General features: G+C 40.4%; 1 protein-coding gene across 2 annotated transcripts in view; it reads right to left on the bottom strand.

The window, feature by feature from the left end:
- Window positions 1-17,151, bottom strand: part of ST8SIA6 (ST8 alpha-N-acetyl-neuraminide alpha-2,8-sialyltransferase 6) — a 45,610-nt gene extending 28,459 nt beyond the window's left edge. Inside the window, exons 1-4 of one of the 2 annotated variants that reach the window (XM_053943999.1) lie at window positions 16,921-17,151; window positions 16,573-16,689; window positions 7,565-7,663; window positions 2,026-2,112 (exon numbers count right to left, since the gene is read on the bottom strand). In XM_053943999.1, the coding sequence (XP_053799974.1) occupies window positions 2,026-2,112; window positions 7,565-7,663; window positions 16,573-16,689; window positions 16,921-17,015 (398 nt within the window). In that variant the 5' untranslated portion in view covers window positions 17,016-17,151. The remainder of the gene's footprint in view (window positions 1-2,025; window positions 2,113-7,564; window positions 7,664-16,572; window positions 16,690-16,920) is intronic. The other variant, XM_053944005.1, reaches the window with a different exon arrangement.
- Between the last annotated feature and the right edge of the window lie 10,080 nt (window positions 17,152-27,231).

Below are 27,231 nucleotides of genomic sequence, written 5' to 3'. Positions count from 1 at the left end.
GAAGTGCCCTTCCAAAGCTAGTTGGAGGCTTAAGTCTGATAAATAAATCTGGAAGCGATGTAAGCATGGAGATTTAGCCAGAAAATTTTATATAAAATTTGGTTTTCTTTTTTAAAACTTTTTATTTTAAAGACTCTATTGACCAACAGCTAAGACCCTTGAAAATCTCCAGTATGGTCAAGGATTAAGGACAACTATAAAATTTTAATATCCTATTTCCAAAAAACAACAGAGAAGACTGTGAATGAAAAAAGAAAGACAAGACTTGAAAAATAATCATTCACAATGCCCTACACCAAAGCACCAGTCCTTAGTCATGTTGATGGAAATCTTTGATGACATCAAATCAGATCAAATTTCAGAAACAGAATACATAGTACTGTCATCAGAATTGCAGCATGGCTTACATACATATGAACTAGCTAATACTTCAGCTAGTTTGGATGTTAAAAACCAAGAAAACCATAACAGCACAGCCCATGAATGTTGATTCAGTAACAAGTTTGTCCAGCCTGTGCTGAACCATGGATTTTAAAAGATGGTTTTCTTCTGCTTGGTATATGGGCTAAATTAAAGTTAGTAAGATCACCTCAATGTACATAGAGTCCACACTTCTTTGGTGGCTTAGTGCATTGGACAGTTTTGCCTTTTGAATTTTTCCAGTTTGATCATTGGTTTCATAACCTACCTTGAGTACTTATGACCCACACTCCTTGCTGGAAGCCAAAGACAGCATGAGGAACAGCAAGCATCCTGTACCTGAAGTCCAGTCTTATATGATGTTTTGGATGCTTGATTCCCATAGGCCTAGAAGATGTAGAAGCTGGCCTGGTGCAGGGGAGATTATATAAGTAATAAATGAGGAAGTCAGGCTGGACAATGGAGTGGCTACAGTGGCACTGGTTCAAACACCCAGTACAGCAGAAGCAGTAGCAAATAGCTGGTCCATTTGGAAGGAAGAGAAGTTTAAAAAAAATAGATTGGAAAAGAAAAAAACCAAATGTAGGAGGATGAGGAGCAGGTGAGAACAGCTTCATCTCCTGTCAACTCTGCCTGTTCTGAGATAGAATGGGCTGCTTTACAGCTCCTTATCAGGCTTGATAGTTCTGTGCCCAGCTGAGGCCTAATTGAGTCAATACAAAGTTTCTTTAACTCTGTGTATACTCCTACCTCAGCTTTGGAAACACCATTAGTCAGTTGTGATACACAGCAAACACAGCAATTTATGTTGCACAAAACCCTTTAACCTGTCCCCCCCAACCCCAGAACTACTTCTTCCAAAGGAATCATGCTGAGCATGTGGATATTAAGCTCTCAATGCTAGTTAACGCCAAAGAGTTGGAAGATAGGTCAGTTTATTTATTTTTAACAATCATGACAGAATCTTTAATTATGATCCATGTAAAAATGTAAATCAAGAGAGCTTTTTTCCCCTGAAGAAAGCAGGGATGGCACAGTGAAGCTGTTTTTTAAAACCAGCATGATTTCCAAATGAGAATTTAGGCTTTTCAGACCTCACCATCCCTTCTGAGCATGTCCTTTTGTGCCATCCCAAACAAAGACAGATGGAATCACGTGCTGTCATGCTCAGGGGCCATGACATGCAGTGACAAACCTAATGAGTGCCGTGGGCACTTCTGCAATAGAGGCAATAGTCTTGGGGTAAGGAACACACTGCTTCATTACAGCCTTTTATCAGAGTGCCAATTCAAATGGACAAAATAAAATTATCAGTACTTTTTTAACATTGTAGGGTTTATGACAGGAATATTTTAATTAATTCTACTTAAGTTAGTTTACTACTCATTATAGTGAAGATAGATGAAATTACTTGTGTAGTTCTTTTATTCTACTCAGTTTGCACAGTTAAATACCAACAAACAAGAAGAGCTGTAGCACCAAAAAATTCATAGAAATTACTACAAGCAATACAAAATTATCCTTTTAAAAGGGAATATTTAAATGTATGGCTTGTTTGAAAAATCCAGGGTAAACAGTTTTTCTAAATGAGACAATGAAAATTACCTGAATTTTGTAGATTCTTCTGGTTTCCTTACCCAGGTGCAGTTCTGCAGTTTTGTGACTATATGAAGATAATAATCTTCCGAGTATCTAAAAAAGGAAACAACATCAAACACTAGAATACATATGTATGTATATTTAGAAACAGTCTCTAAAAACATTCAAATGATGCATTTATTATTAATAATGTGCACAATGCATATATAATAGATTGCTGTTAAAACTCCATGACCTATTTTATTTTTGTAATTTGTAACAGCACTATCCTCATTTAACTAGCATGACCTATTAAACATCTCTTCTTAGTACTGGTGTCCTAATGAACTTCAGAAAGTTTCAAAAGTGCATTTGTTTCAAACTTATATAACTAACTGAAAATATTTTGAAGTTATTTGAAATCATCTCAAGTGCAAAATTCCAAAATAATATAAATAATTCCCTCGTACTTGGTGGTTTAAACCTTAAGTGTTTTGAAAAGTGGCTCTTGCTGGCCAAGATGAAACATAACATTTCTTATGCCTTTTCTTTCCTTTACTTCATAGTCCCCAAAGCTCAATCATCTAAAGACAATAGACCAACATTTACAGATGTAATTTTTCCTTTAAACTGTCTGTCAAATAAAACAATCTGCTATTTTATATGATCCAGAACTTTGGTTACATTGCTACATATAACCAAAAACTCTCCGCTCTTGAAAAGTCACTCAAGAGATTTAAATTTGTTCGTAAGTGAACTGCTTCACAACAGGCAAGTCAAAAGAATGAAGACATTTTTTGCTTTCATGTTCAATGTTACTACTTCTCCCATTTGTGCCTGGATCATAATACAGGTTTTTAAAAAACAATAACTGACTTAAGATAACTGGGGGAATAGGAAGAAAAGATGGTATGGATGTCATGACTAAAATTCTATGGGACTCAGGTCTCCACACAAGAACTAACTTGTATTATTTTAACAGAAATAGCTTAGTGTTGACCCAAATAATCATGAATTTACTCAAGCTGTCACTCAGAAGTGTCTATTTTGAACAGTTTTACAAGAGTTGGGATGGCAAGAAACCTCAATTGTTTTTAAATGGAGCACAAGAATTGATAAAAAGCAATATATAAAAACACTCTCATGGTTGCAGCAGCAGAGGTCAATTATCTGAAAGCTTCCTTTTCTCTGTTCCACATTTGAAATAAACAGATTGTTTGCTTCATAAAAGTACTGCAATTGCTAAAGGTAAATCATTTATCCTACCCCAAGTAAAATCATGTCCAATTTCCACATGGAAAAATAAATTATAATTTTAAGAGGAATGCTGCATTAAAACTGATCTCTGGCTCTCAAGCTTGCACCTGTGAAGACATGTACAAGTTTCATCCTCCACACTTAGCAAACTCTAAATGGAACTAGAAGATTATGACTAAACTGATTCTACTGAGCCCTTCACAACTCAAGAGAACTCAATAGGCAGAAGTAGGAAAAAACTAGTTTCATTGCAGCTGTAGCTGATCTGACCTGCTGCAGTTCCATTCTTCCTCCTCCCAGTCCAACTGCCTTGTGTCACTATGGGTACTTGCCTGACTTCACCCCTGTATTTCTTTTGCCAGGTTTTGCACTTGTCAAATGCCTTCATAGGCCACTTTTACTACCAGGGAAAAAAAATAATACAGAAATAAAAGAATATGCATATACATTTTCTTCTTATTGTGTTAAACCAGATAAGAAAGATTCCATCTAAGACCACAGCCAGTATAAGCAAATACTGATGGAAATGGACAAACAGGGATCAAAGACCTCCTATTTTGGCAGCTGCCTGCTGGTATGTTATCAGCCTTGGAATTGCATAGAAAATATAACTACCTTCCTGCTGAAGCTGATCCCTAAAATGAGTCACTATGTGGTCAAGACAAGTGTTAGTAGGAGTGCAGGGCAGGGAGTGTTTGTGGGGTGAAGGTGAGATAAAAACACAAAACCAAAATAGCCAATTCTGATGTTGAATAACTCATCTGGTTTCATTCCTTAATATAAACAAGAAATCACTTAGATGCTTGGACTTACAAAAAAATTCCAGAAATTAATAGGATAACAGATCACGAAGAGTTACTTGTGCTATTGTTATCCAGGAGAAAAAAAATAGAAAAAGCAAATGCTAGCCTAAAGACATCGATAAGATGAAGATAAGAGTCAGAAATGAAATGAAAAATTACCATCTATTCAGAAAGAAATTGCATGGACTGACAATTTTTTAGTAAGTTACAGAGATGCATTTGGCAGGGAGAAGAATGAAAGCATAATCCATATTGCTAGTTCTGAGATCTCATAGGAAACATAGGCACTCACTGTCAGAAACTGTAAGGCCCTCTCATACTTGTAACAGAAAATGCACTTAGGGTAAAAACACCAATTACAAAGCAAGAACACTGCAGCCTTTCCACAGCTGTCTCTACTGGATGGAATTGCTCTTGCTGGGTGGTGTCCAAGCTCACCAGTTCACATAGAAAAGCACCATTTCCAGGTCTTTACAAGTCAGAACACCAACTCTGCCTGCCCTATGCACCCAATTTAGCTCATCTTGTGACTTACAAAGACACTCTGGTCTGTCAGAACTTGTCTTTACCAGCTGGCACAGTGCCACAGGCAGCACAGACATCCCAGCACACTGTCCTGGGGGACAGGAGCTCCCAACTGTGGCAGCTCTGCAAGGCATCTGCTCACACCAGTTAAAAGTCTCCATGAAATGAACTCAAATAGAGACAGTATTCCTAGAAATAATTTTTTAAAGACCCAACATGAAGCTCTGGGATTTGCTGGAGCTGGGTTTGCAGCCCAGAAAACTTTGTTTTCCTCTCAGAAAGCCAATTTTAGCATCTCATGCTTTAAAGGAGGCTTGGAGACTCACTTCTCTAAACGAATCAGTTCAGGTTATCAGGGAATCATTTCATGACTCTGCTGTAACCCAGACAGTCATCTTCTCCACTCTTCCATTTTAAAGAGCTGGCACATTACATGTATTTCCACTGGCACCCAGGAGCCTACAGCACATATTCATTGATGCTAAAATGGTTTTATTATTAAGATAAAAAAGGCTCAGGTAAATTGAGCTATAAAAATACTTGGACGACACAATGATTACAGTGCTTAGAAGAGCAAATGAATGAAACATGGGTTGTTTTGTCCTGTTTTTGTCTGCCACCTGCACCATAACCATAATAATTTGCTGTCCTAGGAAACTCACTTATACTATATGAGCCTGACTGACAAATAACACCTGGAAGGCTTTTCTTTTTTTTTTTTTCCCTAGAGTATTTGTCAGGTGAGAAGTGACCTTCTATGTTAACAGCAGTGGCTAAGGTGGAATAACTATTCACATTCGAAGCACTGACAAAGTATTAGTGTCTTCTAATTTTTGGCAGATATCAAAAGGACAACAGGAAGGACAAAAGTGTAGTGATAGTATGGAGACAACAGGTAAAATGTCAGAACAGACAGATGCAGTCTCATTGGTTATTTGCTAAAACTAAATACCAGCTTGTATTTGAATTAGAAGGAAGATTGAGCAGCAGGAGTGAAAAAAGGACACATTCCTACTAGGCAGTTTATGTTCAAGATAGAAACAAATAAGAAAAGCTGCGGCATGAAATGCAAAATAACGGAGGCTCTGTTTTGCCTCTCGACACTTTAACACTACCAAAAAAAAAAAAATCAGTTTTATAAGCCCTCAGGAGATTGTACACAGGGCCTGCTCTAGAATAAAAATGGAAAACTGCTAGCAAAACTCAGCACTTCAGGCTTTGTCACCACCAGCACATACTTGCCATAATAATAATAACAACTTCCCAGTTACACAGCATTTCTTACTACCAAATCATTTGACAAACTTTAAATTAGTATTTTTTTTCCTCTTTCTTCCAATTTAAGAGGCAGGAGTGTCCAGAATGTCCCTGCAAGTCTAGAACTGCAATATAAAGCATTTATATACCATGCCTATGGATCACACCTTGAAAAAGCAACAAAATCCCTGCAGCTCCTCTCAGCGAACGTCAATAGCTGCAATATTCATGTCAAAAAGCAATCCCTTGCTCCTTTTTTTCCCAAGTATCTGTTTCTCTTCCTACCTGCCCAATTCATCTTCTGCCTCATTAAATGGTACAGCCCCTTTCTCTTTAACCACGGAATAAAGGCCTTCTACTTTGTAGTTTCTCCCATAATCTCAGCTCCAAAATGTTCTCAGTATGAAGAGCTCATCTCCAAAGACTGTAAACCTTTGCAATGTGTGGGATAAACAACAGCATTTACATTGCTGTAAGTAGATTTTGAAAGCAGTATATTGAGTTCTTTTCCTTCCCTTGGTGTTAATCACTCAAGTTTTCAGTCAACTGCATTCTTTGATCTCTGTCAGTCTATGTTTCAGCTCTCACTATCAGTGCATCAGTAATGTAGTGGTCTAGCACCTTTCAAAAAAATAAAAACTTCAGTGGTAGTAGCTGAAAGAGGTGGAATACTGATGGGATAAGAGGCTGTAAAGAAGGGGAAAAAAGAATAAATAAAGAAGTAATACTAAGAGCAAAGACAAAATGCTGGAAATATGATGACTTAAAGAGAGGTAAAAGATCTTTAAATGCAATAAAAACGTGAGGAGGGGGCAGAAAAGACAAAGTTTTCAAATCATCATTTAATGGTTTTTTTGGCATTAAGGAAAAAATTGAGTTCTCCAGTACTTTGAATAGGGAAAAGCATGTAATTATTTTTAGCTCACCTTTTATCTCATTCCATTTCTCTTCCCAAATGGAGGGGAGTGGGGAGGGAAGCTCCCAGCTTTAAAGACAGCATGGCACCATCCATTTTAAGCTGCAACTCAGTCCTAATGGGAAGCCTTTCTTACTTTCAATGTTTTATTTATTGGTGCATCCATACAGGAAAAGATGTTGCATGTCAAAAACAATGGCTGCTTCTCAGCTTTTCACTTTGGAAAGTGACAAGGAATTTGAGCAAGACTGATACCAAAGTTGGATTTTTCTCCATGCCAGAAAAATACAGAACAGCAAGTTGAAACCCAAAATTAATTTGGGGTGGTTTTTTCCAATGTGTCTAAAATTGGACTGTTAGTTTCCTGTGGACTTGTAATCATAATGCAGTCATGCAACTAACCAGCAAGTCTTTATAGTAGAACATTTCCAAACTTCCTCTAGTCAGTAATGCTGAAGAGAATCATTAACTGAAATTGCTCACAAAAGGAGAAGGGTTCACCAGTCAGGGAAAAGACATTCAAAAATGAAATTATACCTCACACTTCTCAGTATTTTTGTGAATAACTTGGAATGTAATGTTGCTAACTGACAAGAAGAAATCCTGTATTATAAAAATAAAAAAGTTAAAATCCCACCTCGAATAAATCTTATCCACATAAAAGAAAAAATGCAGTGAACATTGGTTGAACAAATCCAGTTTTCTGTTGCATAGCTCCACATTAATAATCCAAGAATTATGTAAAAAAGGACAATATTTACCCTTCTATTTAAAACAAACAAAGCAGAAAGGGACAGCAAATACCTACCTTTTCTTCTTGATAGATGATGACAAAATGTTGTCCTGAATTGCTTTACATTTTGAAGCCTGTTCAAACTGGTAAATTCCATTTTTATTATGAGTTGTTCTGTTAAAAGGGAACAGGAGGAGAAAAAGCAATAAACTTTAAAAGAGAGAACATATTCTACCAATGTTGTCACATTCACTTTGCTATGACAATAAAATTAATAACCACTGATTTAGCTGAAAACATTATCAAACAAATCTTATGGACTTCTATTGTGAAGCTCCTCTTATTAAAAAAGAGTTTTCTGCTAGGGACTATAAAATATTTGGTTCTTTAAAAATAACCCTATTTCATAGTCTGCATTATATTTTCCACTTTACACTGTAATGAGCAAATGTAATTTAAAAAAAATAAATTAAATTGAAAGCCTCTTGAACATTAAGTTTTGAAGACATTTAAAATATTCACTAGTAAAATATTTAGCAGATGTGATTTCCTAAAATTGTGGATGAAATGCAATATTCAGAGTGAATATAATATATACAGGAAAGTTTATCCACAGGTGAAGTGGATCTTTGTACTATGACCTTAACTTACTGACTCAAGCATAATACTTCCTGCCTTGTTTACTCTTTATTTACACCGAAAGAACAAATATTTGTAAAATGAACCAAGGCAAGTGCCAGATAGTGATCTTTAATTCCTATCTTATTTTCACCAAACTCCAGTGTGGTCCTCTTGCTCTGAGCAGCTCTTGTAAAAGACTAAGATGTAAATTAGTAAATGACTGAGATACCAAGGTCTTATTCCATTCACCTCAGTTCATCCTCTATCTATGTCCAATCTCATACAATCATCTTCTTCTAGCATCAGCCTTCGCCCTGTGGATTGCCATTTATCATAAAGATTTTTCCCCTGGCATTATTTTCCCTGCCCCTTACCATGTTCTTCCCTGCCACTTCCCCCTCCTCTTTGCTTCTTTCCACTGATTCACACTACAGATCCCTTGGACATTGCAGCCTATTTGCCCAAACCAGAAGTAGAAACACAGAAGACAGAGATGCTGTGTGCTGTTCTTAAGGAACAACTGAAACATCTCTGTACAGAGGCACTCACACACAGAGAGAAAGGCCTTCCTGCTTTGTGCTTCTGAGCCATCACTGCTTTACTGACAAGGATCAAAACTCCACTGCCTTTATCTGCTACAATATGGAGACCCCTTAGCAACAAGATTTCTGACAAGCTGATTTTGAAGACCTTGCTTGGGAAAGATGCCATTTCAAGCCACAGAACCACAGAGTGGCTGAGGTTGGAAGGCATCTCTAGAGCTCATCTAGTCCAAACTCCCTGCTCAGGCAGGGCCACCTAGAGAGGGTGAGCAAGGACTGTGACCGGATGCTTTTGAATATCTCCAAGCGCAGAGACTCCACAACCTACCTGAGCAGCCTCTGCCAGTGCTCAGTCACCCTCACAGTGAAAAAGTGATGCCTAATGGTCAGAGGGAACCTCCTGTGTTTCAGATGGTGCCCACTGCCTCTGTTCTATCACTGGGCACTACTAAGATCTTGGCTCCATCCTCTGCACCCTCCCTTCAGGAACCAATAAGGTCTCTCCTAAGCCTTCTCTTCTTAAATGCTTCAAATGAAAAGACTGACTGAAGAAGAAAGAGAAGAATAAATGCTTGTTTATTTTGCTACTGAACTGACGCTCGTGGTCATAGCTGACAGGGATGGAAAGAATCACCTTTCTTTTTCTTTCCATTACCCATGAATTTTCTAGAGTTAGTCACCCCTAGCAGCAATTCCCACAGGATGTAGGCTGCCAAGGAGAGAGAACAGCCCTCTTCATTTCTTCCCACCACCAATAAATTCTTCCCAGTATACACTCAGTGTCCCTGAGGAAGTATCCAGTCTGTATGCCCCTTGTTGAGGAAAACAGTAAGACAACACAACATAAACCTCTATCCTTTCAGTTCTGCAGTGACTTCAATAGATAGTAACAGCTGGCACTGCCTACTGAGAGCTCCTTGGCTGCCTTTGCATACAGCTCTTTATCTCATTTTTTCTCAAGGAGTGAAATACAAATAGCAGAAGGCTCTCCGAGCACACAGTTCAGAGCTAAGAACTCTGCAGATCTCACATAGCAAGTGCTAGCAAATATTCTGCCTACAAAATTTATGTACACAGATTTATTGCAGCTTGGTCTGAATGGTTCTGTCTATGCAGAACAACCAGGTAGGCCCTTTCCAGTTCTCAAACAAATTTAGTTAGCACTATATCATGCTCCTTCTCTTTTGCTTCTTTAACTCAGTAACATCAAATGATTATCCTGCAGCTGCAGCTTAAAATAAGAGAAATGGCTAGAGGCAAAAGTTTAGCTGCCTAAACAGCATCTTAAAGAAATAGAAAGGAAAAAAAAAAAAAAGAACTATTGATATAAGCCAAGCACACGTTACTGCTGCAAATAAGCCTTTCATTATAACTAAAACCTAAGATGCTGATTTGAGAAGTGGCCTCAGCCCTTCTGAGCCACAGCTGGCCAGAAGAGACCCTGTCTAACATGTGAAGGCTGCTGAGTGGATGACCAAGGCAGAGCAGGCAGTTAGGTTTGATCAGCTCCATGTGAGGTGCGTTAGCAGAGTGGCAGAGCACCAACATTCTTTCACAACTCTGTGCAGACAACCATTACAAGTCCTTACAGCTTCCTATTAATTTTTGTCTTGAGATCTGTGGGGCAATGACTAAATATTCTCTCAAATACAAGTTTACCCCACAGAATTTTAGTCCTTTTAAAAATTCATGAGATCAATGCAAGCAAGTTGCCTCATTTTTTAATATGCAATTGTTTTTATGCAATTATTTTCAAGACTTGAAAAACTCAAAAAAGAGGAAGTCAGAAAAAGAAAGAACAAAATAATTCCCTATTCTGTTTTGTCATTAAAGCCTCACAATCACTTTTACAGCCACATGATAGATCACCAAAATGCTTATTCTGTGGCTTTTTATACATAAAATTTTACTCAACCTTCTTTATGTGGTGCAAAAGGTACAAAATTAAAACAATTTATTTGCAAGAGTTGTAAAACAATTACTCATTCCATTAGAAGTTAAATTTCTGAATTTCTGTTTCACTGTCAGAGTGGCCTCTGCTTCATGAGTGAAATCTTTTTGCATTTAGATAAAGATGGGTGTGCAAGAGGCAGTCCAGACTTCTACTGCATTATTCATTGCAAAGTTGTGCAGACATCAGACTCAGATTAAATTTCTACTCGTTTCAGACAATTGTGCAAGGCCACATTTACCACTAAATGAATTTACCTGACCTAGTGGATGACAGTTTTGTTCACTACTTAGAGCAGCACTACAGCTTCTGCAATGAAATTAATAACATGCCTAACAACGCAGATATCAGCTATATTCAACTAATTTTTGAACTATTAAGCTAAATGAGAACTTGAAGTAGAAATATTCTGTTGGCTTGAACTCATAAAACTGATGATACAGGGAAATTTCAGCTGTATTTTCCCTAGGGCTTAGATGTTCTCAAAGCCAATCTCATTGGACTAAATCTGAAAAACAGGGGTTTTTTTTAATCATATATGAACAGCTTGAGGACCACATACTTCCTATGGTAATTCTAGAAACTCAGGAAGTACACCATCTGTACTTTAATAAATCCACAGTAGATTAAGACCATGTGCCTTATCTATCAGCACGTTTTTATTCTATATCTTGCTCTCAGGAAGACAGCAGATCCTCAAACTGTAAAATTGTTTAAGACGAGATTGGAATCCACCTTTAGACAGAAACTATATGGAAAGCCCTTTTGCTGCTCCTGCAGCATTCAGTCCTGAGACAATAGGGAACCTCATTGCAGGTAATCACCAGACAGAGGGGTATGTCAAGTAAGACAGCATTCTGGGGGAGCAGAAAGGTACAGGCAGGAAAAGCAAAGGCACACCCTTTAAAAACAAAACCAAACTCAACCCCAGTTATCAGAGTAGGAAAATGGGATGGGCATAAGATGGAGGAATGGTAGGGAAGAAAAGAAAAAAGGCAGATGGAAAAATTGGTGCTATGACTTATACTGTAACACAAAGATTAAAAGGTCACTCCTCTAAATATCCCTCAAAATCAGATAGAAACAAAGAATGTGGGATGAGATATTCAAATTTTCTCAGACATGAACTGTCTGGCAGCAGTGAAAGCATCCAAAATTTCACCTCCCTAGTAAATCCATACTGAAAGTATGGGAAAATCCCACTCGTTGGCTATTCACTCCACACCCAGCAGAACCAGTTGTTGCTCTTTTCTATAGCTTCTTGCTCTTGTCCGTTTGAAGCAGCACAAGAGCTCTAAACATGCTCCAGCTCAGCATCTCCAACTAAAAAGAATAACTTCTGTAGGCAAAATTGCACATTTTTATCAGTCTACCAAAATGGCACTGAATAGCATTATCCAGATTGTGAAGATCTTCTGTCTTAATCTCTCCCTTGAAGGGACTAATTTATATTTGAATCTCATCATCTGTTAGTTGAATACTATTTAAAAACCCACAATCCATACTTCTATAGGAAGGGTGCTCTTAAGTGCTGTCTTTGATACTATTTCTAATTAATCAGATGAGAAGAATATAGTGATGTTTTTAAAGTTCACAACACCTTGACTAATAAGGCAATACACAATTTAAATTCTTGGTGAAATGGACTATAAAAATGGCTTCATCAAACCACAGGAGTAAGAATTTGACTTGAAATATTAATCACAGTAACTGTTAAAGGCACTGATCCTACTACCTTTGTTCAAGTTCCTATAGAGGTATTGCTTATCTAAGGAATGCTAAATCTGGTCTTTACACAAACTGCATCTTTAAATTATTTGAAAGACCCTCCAGTGCATTCACCAGGGTTATGTATAACATCAGATACTTTTTATTTATAAAATCTATAAACTGCATGACAGGTAACATGACAAGCAACATCCAGAGCCTCATGGTAGGTGAAGTGAAAAGAATAAGGTACTTACACTAAAATCATGTTACAAGGGCACACAACAGAATGACAGAGCAGTTTCACTTGGACCAAGTAAACAGAAACCTTTCACCACTGTCAGAACATAAATGTGTCCTGGCAGCAGCTTTCAGCTGAACACCTATTCATTTAGACAGAACTAATACACGAGGCATGGGCTCAAAATGTGCTCCTAAAATATGTCTGCATGCATCACTTGGGAATGAAGGGGGAAAATATTAAGATAGCAGTAAAATTAATAAAGTGGACCCCCACTGCTGACTGATCTAAACCATAGCAAATTATTTGTGCAATATACTAGGCTACTCCATAATTGTGGTATTAGCCTGTCTCTTCTTCCCCTTCTGACTGCCTGAATGCAGCATTTTGTCAGTAGACAGAATGTACAGGTCTCTGTAGCATTGTTAATTAAGTATAGCTGTTTATTTCCTAGGCCTGCATACAGATCTGCTGCTGAGAGAGGAATTGGAGAAATCAACACTATGGAACACTGTATTAATACTAACTTGTTTACCCATAGCTTCTCAACCACTTTCTCCCACTGTTCAATTACCACAGTAGTCTTTACACTGTGCTTGCCTTGGACCTGCAAAGACAAAAGGCAAGCTAGGGAAATAGTAAGGGAATGCCTTAAAACTGGCAACACAGACTAACAGAGTAATGGTGGTCAGTTCTTTAGGGTACCTTTGCCTTGTTACTTTTATATGAAGTATACATAAATAGTGTTATTTTGACTTCCCTTGCAGAACCTGGCATTATTTATCTGCTGCATATTCCTGGGTAGTATAATAGGAACTAGAATTTCTGCCTAAATTTAACCTAGCACCCACTGGGCCTCATAACAAGGAAAATACGACCTAGCTTCTCTTACTATTTTCATTTTCCCCCCGTAAGCACTAGCAGTACTGAGCCTTCTGTTCTACTCTTAACAAACAAATATGCCTGCACAAACACAGCTGGGGAGAGAGGAAAGGAGAGAGGGAAGACCAAGGGTCTAAAGGTGGGAAAAATGCAAGACTTCTTTTTTTTGGTTGTACTGTTGAAAATACAAGAATGCTGTACTTAAGAAAATATAAATTGTACTCACAGTTACAGCTTAAAAATTGAGAGGACAGTATGAGGCATAGATCGGAGAATTTGGCAGAGAACATACTATTGCAGTATAAATGATACTGGTTCCATGAAAAAATCTGGGGACTAATAGACATATCTTACTAACAATGGCCCTTCTTTTCAGTAAGAAATCCTACTAAGAGGCAGAGTAGGCTGTGAAATAAGCCCAAGACTAGATGTGCAAGTCACACTGTAGAGGCAGTCACATTGCTCCAGTTAGCTAAGTCTTAACAAGAAAAAGGGGTAAGCAGTGTCCTGTAAGAGACAAACCACATCATCAAGTTTTTTACTAAGACACAGATCTCCAGAGAAGTTTAGGTGCCTGGTCACCACGTATTTAAACATTGCTGCACATAATAGCTGCCTAAATATCTAAGAGAGTCTGATCCAATCCCCTGCTTTTCATCCTTTCATCCTTCAGTTTCATCCTTTTAAAAGAATTGCTCAAAGTAAAAGAACAGATTAGCTTTCAATACTGCAAGGCAACAGAATAATAGGGCCTTAGAGATTCTTTGGGAGATGTCTGCTTACAAATATGCCTCCAACAGCAAAGGAAATAATGATAACGAAAAAGATTAGCTTGTGACTGTGAAGATTGTCTAGATTACTTTTACTTAGAGGTCAAGGATAGTGCCTAGTTTTTTTTTCTTTTTCCTTTCCTGGAAACATCCATGCACATCCTCTTACTTTTATGCAGGAAAGGACATTGCTGCCAATAACACAGCAACGCCATTCAAATGATCAGGATTGCTCAGGAGAACCACACTTCCCCACAGCACATTGGAATCTAATTCCTATTGACCAGACCATCCATTTCCATCACTGAGGGATTGGTCTGAACCTCCTGAATGAGTCCAGATGCTCTCTGGATCAAACATCTCCAGCATGGCCCTTAGCCAGGCCCAGTCCAGCTGCTGCCTGGATCAAACCCCTCCAGCATGGATCCCTGCCCAGTCTTGCTGCTCTCTGGATGAAGTAACAGCTCCTGGTCAGTCCAGTCCAGCAGCTCTCTCTCCTTTCTCATTAGCCACACGTGTACCACAAACTCCTGTCAGGCCAGCTTACTGAGCATAGTCACTCAGGTGAGAAAGCACATCCACTCCTGGATTCAGCTAGCAAGACATCTCTCCAAAGACACTACGGTTTCAGAGGCTTGAGTATATTGAAACTTTCTTTGATGAATTATTTACTTGACACACTTTTGCAGTTACTTAGTCATGAAGAAATACAATTTCAGGCTGACAAAAAGTAGCTTCAAATTGGTGCCAAAATCCTCCAAGTAGAATAAGGAAAAATACATATTTTAGAATCACAATCTCACTTGCCCTATTACAAAGGTTAAAAAAAATGACATGGATTTTCAGACCTCTTTGGTATGTGTTGTTTCTACTTTCACTGCTCCAGTTGTGTGTGTACTAATAGCAGACGGGAAATAGACTGTTCTCTAAAGTGCTCTCTGCCAGCATTTTTAGTCAATTCAATGCCATGGTATAACACAGAGAGCTAAATGAAAGGAGATGCAGCTCAGAAAATAGCAGGGAGGAGCGTGAGGAGATGGGCCAGGGGGAAACCACAGACATGGCCCAAAACAAGAGTGGAGAGAAGAATGGAGTAATGGCTACAAAAAAAGCAAAGCAGAACAGTACATACTGCAAAAACCAATATCAAGAGAGGGAAAGAAGAAGAAAAAAAGCAAAAAGGGAAAAAAAGGAGAACAGGAAAGAGAATCAGGCTAGAAGCTCCTAACACGTCGTAGGAACATTTGCAGAATTCTGTTCATTTTCCTTCACTCTAACTTTGAAAGATGCTATAAACTTACAGTTTGTGAAAATTTTAAATATTGAGGGAGAGAGCACAAGGCTATCTCATCAGAAACACATAAGAAATGCACTGTTAGGGTACATTGCAATCATTACTACAACTAACATCAGTTGCATTCACTTTGGGAAAGCATAGGCTGTCGAATTCAGCTAGATTGAGTGAGATGGTGCCCTCAGTAAGGTCATCTGCACTGTCACCATTGTCTTTAACACAACCAGGACACCACAGTTTCTGTGAAAGACCCAATTCTTAAGTTCTTTCTAATTTTTATAATGCATTTTTGACCATAATATATATTAACATATATTAGTCATGGTAACTGCAAAGGTAATAATGCCATAAAAAGTAAAAGAAGAAAGCAAAAATATTTCAAAACTACTTCTTACATAGTATTGACCTCATGTGTGGATTACACCACTATCTTCTGCACTCTTAGTTTTCCTACAGTGTGTGGGGACCCAAGAACAGGAAAACAATAGTCATTAGTATTGAAATCTGCATGTAAGCCACAACATTTCACAGCTGATTTTACAAAGCACCTTCATATTAAACTTCACAGTATAAAATAACAGGCTGTAAAACAAAAATCTACACTGATCTGGGAGGTCAAGACACAGGATCAAGTGAGTGGGCTCCCACAAAGTACAATGCCAACCCAGAGCTAAACAGGCTTCATATATCTTGCCTTCATCCTATGGATTGTAAATGATAAATCTGTATTTTTAACTAAATACAGATTACAAAGACAGTTACAGCATTGCCCAGCTCCACCTTCCTGGAAAGAAGAATAAAAAGATACCTGGAACATGTCATTCAGCAGGCACTTTTTGCATCGTATGCTAACGAAATTGCTCTATGCAATATTTTATTGGGCTCAAAACCAACGGCAGAGTGACAGCCGTCAATAAAAAACCCATGAGCAAATAATTCACAATAGTTAAAGCAAAGTGCCATTTGCTCTAATAATCTCTAACGCTCTCTCTTATCAAGCTGCCGAAACAAAAGCAATAATGAACCGGAGCGAAGGCGAATTTCTCCTTTTGTAGACCCGACCTCACGGACCCACCTGGAGGCGTCCAGCCCGTACCTGTTCTCGGTCTGAGGAAGGGGCGTCAGGGGAGACCTGAGGGCTCGCACCACTTTTGGCGTGACAGCCGCTACTCCTGCGTCCTCCTCCCAGCCCCTGGCAAGCGAGACGGGAAAACAAAGTTCTCAGGACCAGGCGGTGATTGCACATCACCCGGCGCGAGCGGTGCCGCTCTCCTGCCCACGACCCGCTGAGAGCCGCCAGCACCCGCCAGACCGAGCCGGGGGCACCGCGCCAGGCTCCGCCGCGCCCCGCGGGGCTCGTCCCGCTCCTCCCGCCCTCCCCAGCCGGCTCCGGACCGCGGGCGAGGCCGCCCGGCCGCCCTACCTGGCGCGGAGGGGCTGCTGGCCGCCCAGGCGCAGGAGGCAGCCTCCCAGCAGCAGGCTGCCCAGCGCCGCGGCCAAGGCGATGACAGCCCGCATGGTGCACTCGGCAGCGGCGCCCGTCGCAGCTACGGCCCCATAGTATTTAAGGGAGGCTGCGGGGAGGGGGAGGCGGCCATGGCAGCCACAGGGTCTCTGCGCTCCGCCCCTCGCCCGCAGCCCTGCGCCGCCGCCATCGGCTCCCCCTCCCGCCGCGGCCGCAGCGCGGGCCCGGCCCGCCGGTGCTGGCGGGGTCGGCCGGGCTCGTCCGGCGTGAGGGCGGCACCCGGGCGGCCTGTGCCAATGGCCTGTGCCAACGGCCTGTGCCAACGGCCTGTGCCGGCGGCAGCTCGGGGCGCTTCCCGGAGCGCTTCCCTGTGTCGAGGGCGGCGGAGCGAGGGAGTCGAAACTGCCCAAAGTTTAATGGGGGAGAGGGGCGCCGTGCGGGACGGCGGCGAGAGCAGGGTGCGGGGCTTGCCTAGCGAGGGCAGGCAGCCCTGCCCTATGGCTGGTGTAGTGAAGCCGTTGCTACTGTAATAGCTCTTTCTCTGAATTAAAAAAAATAATAGTCAACGTGTCCTGTGTTTTGTCTTATAAAAGGTATGTTATAAAAATACGTATATTATAGAGAAAAATTACCCCACGTGGAACACTGTGCAGCTCTGGGACCCCCCAACATAAGAAGGCTGAACCTTCAGAGGAAGGTTGTGAACATGATCTGAGGTATGGAACACCTCTGCTGTGGAGACAGGCTGAGAGAGCTGCAGTGGTTCAGCCTGGAGAAGGCTTTGGGGGGACCTCATTACAGCCTTCTGGTATCTGAAGGAGGCCTACAAAAAAGCTGGAGAGGGACTTTGTAACAAGGGCATGTAGTGATAGGACAAGCAGGATGGCTTTAAACTGAAAGAAGACAGGGTTAGGTGGAATATTAGGAAGATACTCTTTACTGTGAGCATGGTGAGGCACTGAAACAGGTTGTGCAGAGAAGTTGTGGATGCCCCATCCCTGGAAGTGTTCAAGGCCAGCTTGGATCAACCTCACGTAGGGGAAGATGTCCCTGCTTATGGCAAGGGGTGGTTGGAGCTAGGTGATCACTTTCAACCCAAAACATTCTATGAATCTATGATTTGCAGTGGTTTTGGTAAAAATGTTTCTGTAGTAAGCTTGTATCTTTCTACCTGATGGTGCATTCAGTGTTGCTTTCACAAGCCAGCCATTGGGATGAGAAACCTAGTAAGGTGGCATGGTGCAATTAACTAGGTCCACTTTATTAAAAGTGGGTAGAAGAGATGCAGCCTTTCAATCATGAGCTGACACCTTGTTTTTGCAGATTCTTCCCTATCCTTCATGTTTTCTGCATCTGTGAGCAATTCCTTAAGCCTTGGAGCTGCTGCTCATCAAACAATGGCTAGAAAGTCTCAAAGTAAGAGTTCTGCTGCAGCTGTATTAATGAAGTGACACAGACTTGATATTGTGAGTGGTTAGATATGACAATAAGAAGCAGCATGCTTATAGTGCACCAGAGGAACAGCACAGCACCATCTGTGATTATGATGGGGTATGCAGGGAAACATCTAAAGATGTTTTTGGGGCATTCGTTCACTTGCTGGTGAGCAGGGCTGTGGGTGCTGGTGGGAGGGAGCTAGAAGCAGTTGGCTGGTGTCCCAAGGGGTTGCAGGTGTCTGACTGGCTCATTGCACAGTCCCCCTGGGAGCCCAGCTCAGTTGTCTTCTTGGCTTTGAGGTACTTAATTGTAATAGTGAAACAAAGTCAGTGTGAAGACTTCTGAAGGCCTGAAGAAGTTTGCTGGTTCGAGCTTATTGTGAATCTCGAACCAGCAAACTTCTAAATTGTTGTGATTGAATGTAAATGTCTGGAATGACATCTGAAAACCATTTCCCAAAAGTTTGCTTTGGGCCTATCCTATAAAACCAGTTGACACTATATGCAAATAAGTAGGGGGCCAACAGTCAAGCTTTTCAAGGTATGTGTATATTGATCAGCAGATATTAGAAATACCAATCACCTCTGTAAAACATGAAGGCTCCTGCTTATGTTAGTGGGTATCATCAGCTATTTTGTAATACCCATTAAATACCCTATGTAAAACAACAAGTATTTAATCTTCAAAGCCTAGTGGTATTAGTAAATGAAAGAAGACTAAGAATTACGATCCAGAAAAAGATTTGGCTTTTGCCCTCACTGTTACTTCCCTCTGCAATACAGTTTTCCTGAGTCCTGAGGTATCACTGTCAGCTAATCCATGGGAAATTTAGTGATGCCAGTGAGGACATAATATTTCAAGTTAGAGGTCTGCTGCCAATGCTAGTCTATAATACCAGTAAAGATATTTTTTTTTCCCCAAGATCAAAAGGTCTTTGTGTCATATTAAAGTTCTTGCAAAGAAAATGGGAAGATTATAAACTGAATGTGTTTAGATTAGACTTGACACTTGGTGCTTGTTGTTTACTAACAAGTTTACAAACAGGTATTGATTGATTGTCACAGTATCTTTAAATGTTACCAGCCTTAATTTCCTGGCACAGCAGCTTAGTAGAAAGGTTAAGTGACCCTACTAAAGGGTGAGATAAGAATCAATAGTGAATCAGAATTCAAATTTAGGAATGTTGGATTCAAAAGACCAAGTTTCTCTTACATGGTGTTGCCATATCAGAAGTGATGGTGTCAGGTAATGTAATGTAGAGGGTCAAAATGATAAAGGTACGGGTGCCAAAGATAGCACAGGAAAAGACAGAGACGACAGCATACATAGAGTCCGTCCCATCTCGTCATCCTCCTCACAGCTGGAAGCTGCTGCATTTTGGCAGTATCCCCCATCCTCTGATTCCCATTAGCTTCTGAAGTCAGCAGGAATTGATAATTGCTGGCTTGCACAGAAGGAAGAGATCACTAATCAGCCAGGTGGTATCATCATGACTTTGTTACTGAGCTCCTACAGCCCTACTTAGCTGCTAATTTGGAAAAGCAAAATGAAGCCTTGGTTATCATCCATGAAAGGCTGCTGTCCCCCAGGTCAGCAGGATTGCATCTTGAAAGGAGTCTGGTGGAGGTGCCTGTAGGGCTGCGGGTCACATGGAGCCAGCTTAGCCTTCTTATTTCCAGCAGCTAAATCATATTAAGAAGCAATTAATGTTCATTAAATGCTTTCCTAGTGCTGCCTTCTCATCTAAGCAATGGCTGTCATAGGTATATTAGTTATTGCAAATAGGAGGAGAAATGACTGTTACAATTAAGAAGAGAAAGGTACTAAAGATGTTCAGTGAAACTGGAGTCCCATGTTCTGGGGAAGTATGAGAGGCTCCAGAGTGAGGTGTTGGTGTGAAACAACTATTTTGGTGTTTTTAGAGCACTCACAATGTGCTTTTAGCAAGAAACAAAAAAAAACCAAAACAAAAAAAAAAACCAAAAAAAAAACACACACAAAAAAAAAAAAAACCAACACCAAAAAAACCCAAACAACAACAACAACAAAAAAAAACACTTCCAGCAAATTCACAAAACAGACATATGTGTTTACTGGGAAAAAGTCATTGGTTCATTGCGTTTCACAACTTCATTTATTTCCACCCATGGTTTTGGGCAACAGGGTTTTACATAATGATAAATTGCAAGAACTAAGGTGCTGTCTGCCAGACTCCAGGACATCAAATGGCCCCGATCATTCCTCTAAAGGATAACTGCAAAAAGCATTCCTGTACCCCTTTAAAATGAAAAAAAAGTCCAAACAAAATAATCACGTTTTGTGCCTGTTTATCTTGCCTTAATATTTTTTTTCTCAGTTTTTTTTCAGGACAGAATTTTGTGTCCTGTAACTTAAAAATTAGGCTTTATTAAAATAATAATTTAATAACTAAATTCAGCCAGGAAACAGTCTGTTGAGATCTACCTAAACCTAGCTAAATTATTAGATGTTTAAAAGCACCTACATTTACCATCACTTTGATGGTACATGTGCCAGTGATGACTCATCCAGTCAAGCACCATTTACTCTTTCAAGAAGGTCAAGGTGAAAAAAAATCAGGGCACATGGAGAAGTCTTCAGGACTCTGAGTGTCTCATAAGATGTCATGCTTACAGAATCACAGAATCTTCTGAGTTGGAAGGGACAGACAAGGATCAGCAAGTCCAACTCTTAAGTGAATGATCTGTATGGGGATTGAACCCATGACCTGGTGTTATTAGCTCCTTCTAACCAACAGCAGGACTTGCTTCTTGCGCACAAAATTAATCATTTTTCACTGTTGTAAGCTATGTTTTTATATCCGTCAGAGTAAGATATTTTGTGCACTCCATCAGATTCCTTTATTTAGTTTAACTGAGAAACCAGCTTCTCCTCTTTAGCAGTGATGATCCAGCCCAATGGCAGATAAATACTTGTTGCCAAAAATGCATCTTGTAGCATAAGCAAACTTGAGGCCGGTACTGAAAACGAGTGCTCTACTGCCAGCCACTGTGTGAGCCTTCATCCAATTAAGGGCACTGCAGGCATGTGCCCATAGCTGTGGTTCAGGCCAGTGTGCATGCTTTTCCAAAGGAAGCTGATGGGCCAGGAGGATCTGAATTACAATGAGGTACGAAGGAGGATTTTAATTCAGAAACCGAAAACTTGCAAGTTGTTAACCTGAAGGGAGATAATTCTTTTTCCCATTTTTTTTTTTTTCCTAAAGGCTCTCTGCATGACATCTTAACACGACTCTATGCAAAAGGCCATACTGGGTCAGACTAGAACAGTGTGTTCTTCAAGCAGTGCCCAGTAGCACAATCCCAGGGAAAAACTGTGCAGTGATCCATCCCTAGGACCCTTTCTCAGCTTCCAGCAATCAGTGGCTCAGGGATTTCTGAACTAGAGCTAGCTGTGTGTTTAGTTGCCTTTCATGGATTTTTCTTCCATAATTGTGTCTAATTGCTTTTTGAAACCATGTAAACTTCTGGCATCAACAGTAGCTTGTGCCAATGATTTCCATCCAAGATGAATCCTTCCATTACAATTAGCCCAGGAACAATTTGCAAATCTATGTTGTTATTTGGAACTCTGATCTCCTTCGCTGAAGGAGATGATGCACTAAGTATTCTTTTGCAAAGAATTTTACTACAGTTGCACAAAACAGCGCTGCTGTTAATACAAATTCACAGCATCCATTGCTAGAATTCAGTGGGAGATATTACAGAGCATACTGTGAATGCAAATTAAAAATAATGCACAACACTCAACCAAATCCTAATGGACCAATGGCACAATGTCAAATACATCAGGAGCAAAGACTTGTAATGCAATTATTAAAACCCCAAGCAAACAAACAAAGCAAGTAAATTAGCACAGACTAAAACTGTTGGAGCAACATTTACTCATCACAGATCAGCATGCAGAGTGACTGTACAGCTCCCATAGGCTTTTAAAATGCCTGCATGGCTGAAGGGGGAATATGCCCCCAGGGATGTCACATAGCAGAAGGGTTCTCATTGGGCACTGTGGTCAATGGTTGAGGTAATTAAGTCAAAATAAACATTTATTTCCATCACTGAATGTGACACAGTGTGTCCAGCTGCCCATCTCTAGAAAAATCCTATTTGGGGTCACGTGTTTGTTGAAGTGTGCATATAAAATACACAGTGATTGAAATGAGAGGCTATAGTGGAGTCCAGAATCATCTTTTATGATACAAGTAATGGGGTGTGATTGTCAGTCAGCATCATTTATGTTTATGAAAAATCAGAGCAACAATTCAGGAAAATAATGCTATTTGCATGATATGAGCAAATAGCAGGGATCACTTGGAAGAAGAAAAAAAGGGGCTGGTATATGAAGGCCTAATCTTGGGATGGGAAAATAATCCACTGAGTTTCATCCAGGAGGGTGGCCTGACTGATCAGCTCTAAATGTCTTTTTGGGATCACAGTGCGCTGAAAAAGCTAGAACCTCTTTTTTTTTTTTTTTTTTTTTTTTTTTTAGCTTTCCTGTATTTCTTTTATTTCTTTTGTTGAAATTCATGGAGTACAAATGGAAAAATAAGGAAAAATCCTGTGCCAAAGTATGGGGATTGACTACTTCATTGCTATGGAAGAACACGACAGAAGTGGTACAGAGCACCATGAACTCATGGATTTGAGGGGTTTGGAGGAATAAAAACAGGACCTCTGTCTTTGAACTCGGAAAAAACCATTAACCTCATTAAATAGAGTTAAAAATATAACTGCCCAGATTATAGTCTAAACATATTCTTACAGAATAGTGATTTTCACAGTATCTTCTGCAGTAAAAATTGTTGAATGCTCTTTAGAAACATAGCAGCTGCAAATCCTAGATTTGCCTTCTTCTATCATCAGATACTTCTTAGGCTATTTCCAGTGGTGAAGTTAATGCTGATAAAACTATGATACAAAGAGGGTGCCAAAGGGGTGCAGGTGAGGGATGTGGGTGTTAACAGTGGGATCAGCCAGATGGGGCTTTTGACTGTGATACCTTGCTGTGAAAGGAGATCACCTGGAGGAGAAACCATGTCCCATAAGTTATGGAGCTATGTAGGAGAGTAATTGTGAGGGTGCTTGAGAGTCAGGGTTTGACAAGGTCCCTTAGCTCGGATGCAGCTTTAAGCATATGTTAACCTGGGGCCAGACTTGAGCTTCTGGTGAGGCACCTGCCAGAGTCCTCTAAAAGCTCAGTGTGTCTCTGAAGTGAAACATCAGTGTTTACACAGGGCAGGGGGCATACCTATGCAGTGATGAGGAAAAGCAAGACAGTCACTGAGCCTTCAGCACATCTTGGGAAGAGAAATAGTATAGGAAAATAAGGCATACAAAAAAAAATCTACCTCTTAGCAGTAGGGAGGCTTCCTGTTTCAGAATCATCAGTGAAACCAAGGGGGGAAAAAAAACTCTACACAATTCTTTATTTCTGTTTGCCTAGTAACATCTTGAACCATTTATAAACTGAAATTGAAACCCTTTACCTCCAAACAGAAATAAATCCAGGTTACTTTAAGAGCTAGCAAGATATACAGACATTTGGGGATGCTCGCTGTAAACCAGAGTTGTCTCAGATGTGTTTTTTTCCCATTCTGAAGTAATTCTCTGTCTGAATGATGCTGGTTGTAGATCAGAGTCCAAAATGGGCCAAAACATGATGGGATTTGTGCCAACATATGAGAGAGCCAGTGCATGACCACTGCTGTCCTGCTGGGGAGAGGACTGGCAGTGGGGCAGCTAGACTGGGGCTGTCCAGCAGCACAGCCCCTCTCTGGCACGGGGAGAAAGTGAGAAACCCTTGGAAGGCCCGTGCCATGGCTGGGGGCGTGGAAGGTGGCAGGCAGAGGCCAAGGGAGGGAGTTGGAACATTTTCCTTCTCACCGCAGATCATCATCAATTTAGGCTCAGTTCTCTCCCTCTCTCTCTGTCTCTCTCCTCTAAACATGTAGTGCTAGATATGGGACTTTAGTAAATATGCTGATATCCCTTACCTCAGTGACAGGCCTTGCTGATTGTATTGCAGCTCTGGCTCACTTTCATTAGGCTCTGCAAATATACTGCCATTTCTGCAAAATCTGTGTGCTGGGTAAGCCAGAATCTCTCCTATGTCTCCTATGGTCCTCAGATAGTCACTTATCTATTTGTCTCCCTCTCAATTACTGTACTTCCAGAGAGAGCAATAATTTATTATATCCAGTGCCTTTGATGGCATGACAGAAAAGAATTAAGGCCTAACAGAGGAGAAAACCAAATGTAGCTTAGGAAGAGTGTCATCTGAACAAAAGGGATCAATAACAACCCTTATGTGTAGCATTATTTTCAGAACAGGCATTTAGTACCTAGCTCCCAGGTGAGACTTTCTGCAGCACATGGTCATTTTCTTCTTACCAATGAGAAGATTGACTAACCTCATTTTTAACCTTGAGAGCTTTAACACCCATACTACTTATTTGGACATCCCCTACAGTTAACAAGTCCATCTAAATAGACTAAGTTTATAAATATATGGTTTGCATACACCATTTCCGTGTTGTCTATATTGAACAGCCATGGCATCACCAGTAGATCTGAAAAAATCTAAAAATGTATCAGTGTTTGGGAAGAAGACCCAAAAGGGAGAGCAGGAGCAAGGAAGAGGAGGATGGAGGCTCCAGGACTGTGAAGAAGTGCATGGGGAGCATAGGGACTCAGTATGGGGGACAGGATAGCGTGTGAAGTTTGTCGAGCCTGAGCACTAAGGGCAGAGGGGAGGGAGGATGAAGACATTTTCAACTGAGAGGAATGCTGATGCTTAAAGTACCATTATCATGTGCTGGGGATGATGTGCATTTTAAATACCAGCATTAAAAATCCTTCGCCTTTAATGTTGTGTTTGCATATTGCATGAGTATGCATTTGACCGAATAGCTGAGTGTGTGTAAAAGTCAATTCTAAAGCAAGGAATCATCACTTGGAACCTGCAGCTGGAGAAAATTTATTCAGGCTCCCCAGATGCACTCAGGCTCAGCTTGGCTGTCCTTAAGAGCAAACTGAGAATTTAACAAGTAAACAATATGTGAAATGGTTTTGATAACTGTTGGGTATGGTCATGAAAAACTGAATGAGCACCCTGCTGACAGCTGACCAGAGAGTACCACAGAGAGCAGCAAGCAGATGCAGCAGCACTTCTCTGAACTGCTCCAAACCACATTACTTGGATCTTCTTTGAGAAGAGACAGTGCTTCAGCCTTTGCACCACCTTTTTCTGTCTTGTTAATTTAGTCTTCAGAAATGTGTATGGTGGAATAATTTCCCTTTTGGGGGAAAAAATCCCAACAATCTTTTCACCAGGGATGAGATTGATACCACAAATTCAGTCCACATTGGAAGAGTTGGAACTAGCTCCCTTTCTTAACCACAGTGGACCAGATTTTCAGCCCTGAATTGCATGTTTGCATTTCTGAGGCACGTTAGCATCTAGCTGAGGATGACGTGTGGTGGCAGGTATCTGAAAGATCTGCTGCACAGGATATTTGCATGTAGCCTTCTGAGCCCTGTAAGACAGGAACCAGTCATGGAGCCCATTTCCTCTCTGGCCCAGTGATGCATGTCAAGATCTGAAGCAAGATGATCTCTGAAAATTAAAAGGTGCCAAGTCATTCAAAATTGTGACATGTTGATTTCTCTGTTCAGACATATAATTCATAAAGCTGCAACACAGTGCTATAACTCAGTGTTTGGTCTTTAATGACTGGCCCAGTTATAAATACTGTCCTACCATTTACTGACTTTTACATTTATTGACCATGTATTTTATCTAGACTTATAAACAGAGTGCAGGCCATTTTTAACAAACACAAAAATATTTCAGGCTAAACAAAAGCAAGAATGCATTGTTACGTGAGCCCACTTCCAATGCATGATGAGAAGGTGTTGCCAGATGTTCTGTAGGAAACTAGGGAAGGAGGTGTGGGCCAGGGAGATGTGAGCAGGGCAAGGAGGGTAGCATTGGTAGAGCTCCAGTAGGTGGAGTACAAGTTGGCTGAGGTCCTAAGCTGGATGTGACATGAGTGGCAGTGCTTTGAATTGCACACTCGTTTTCCACACACAAAGCATCACCCTAACTACAAACTGCAGCAGCTGTTGGAGGGGACAGCAGGGAAGGGAGCTGTGTTTTCCCCAGGCTCTGGGTGAAGAAGCACTGAAGGAGCTCTGCAGTGGGCACATGAAGATCAGATCTCTCCTGAGTTTTTTTCCTGGTTACAGCAAAGAGACATTATTTTCTGCAGACTATAGCATGTGTACTCCCATGTTCAGGTAACATAACAGAAAAAGTGACAGAGCTCCCCCTTTGACCTTTGACTGTACTGATCTATTCTGTAATCAAAAGGGTAAAATAGTGTAAAAATTGAAAGTTAGATTCGTGAGTCCATAGGTAGTTATTTTTATTTCAGTAAAGAGAACATTTTTAGGAAATTAAGTAAGTTATGGAATACGAACTTACCTCCCCTTTCACAGTTTGTTTTTAAATAGCCTATACATACTGTGTTTTCCTAGACAGGATGCAAAATGAATAAATTATGTGCAAACAAGCTGGTTTTGCCAGTTATAGATGCAAAACCTTGTAGGGGCTTCTGGTTTTAAAAGGAAGCTGAAATGATACATTTTTAATTGAAAGTATCAACCTCATTAGATCTATTTATGCAAAAGATCTTTAAAAAACAAAGACACAAAATTTTACTTTTATAGGACATGGATGGCACATCATGGCTGGGTTTCATATTATCAGATATAGTCATATGAAATATATACA

Source organism: Vidua chalybeata, chromosome 1 (genome assembly GCF_026979565.1).
Source record: "Vidua chalybeata isolate OUT-0048 chromosome 1, bVidCha1 merged haplotype, whole genome shotgun sequence".
NCBI lineage: Eukaryota > Metazoa > Chordata > Aves > Passeriformes > Viduidae > Vidua > Vidua chalybeata.
Note: the sequence above shows the minus strand (reverse complement) of the source record. Positions and strands in the feature narration are given on the sequence as shown.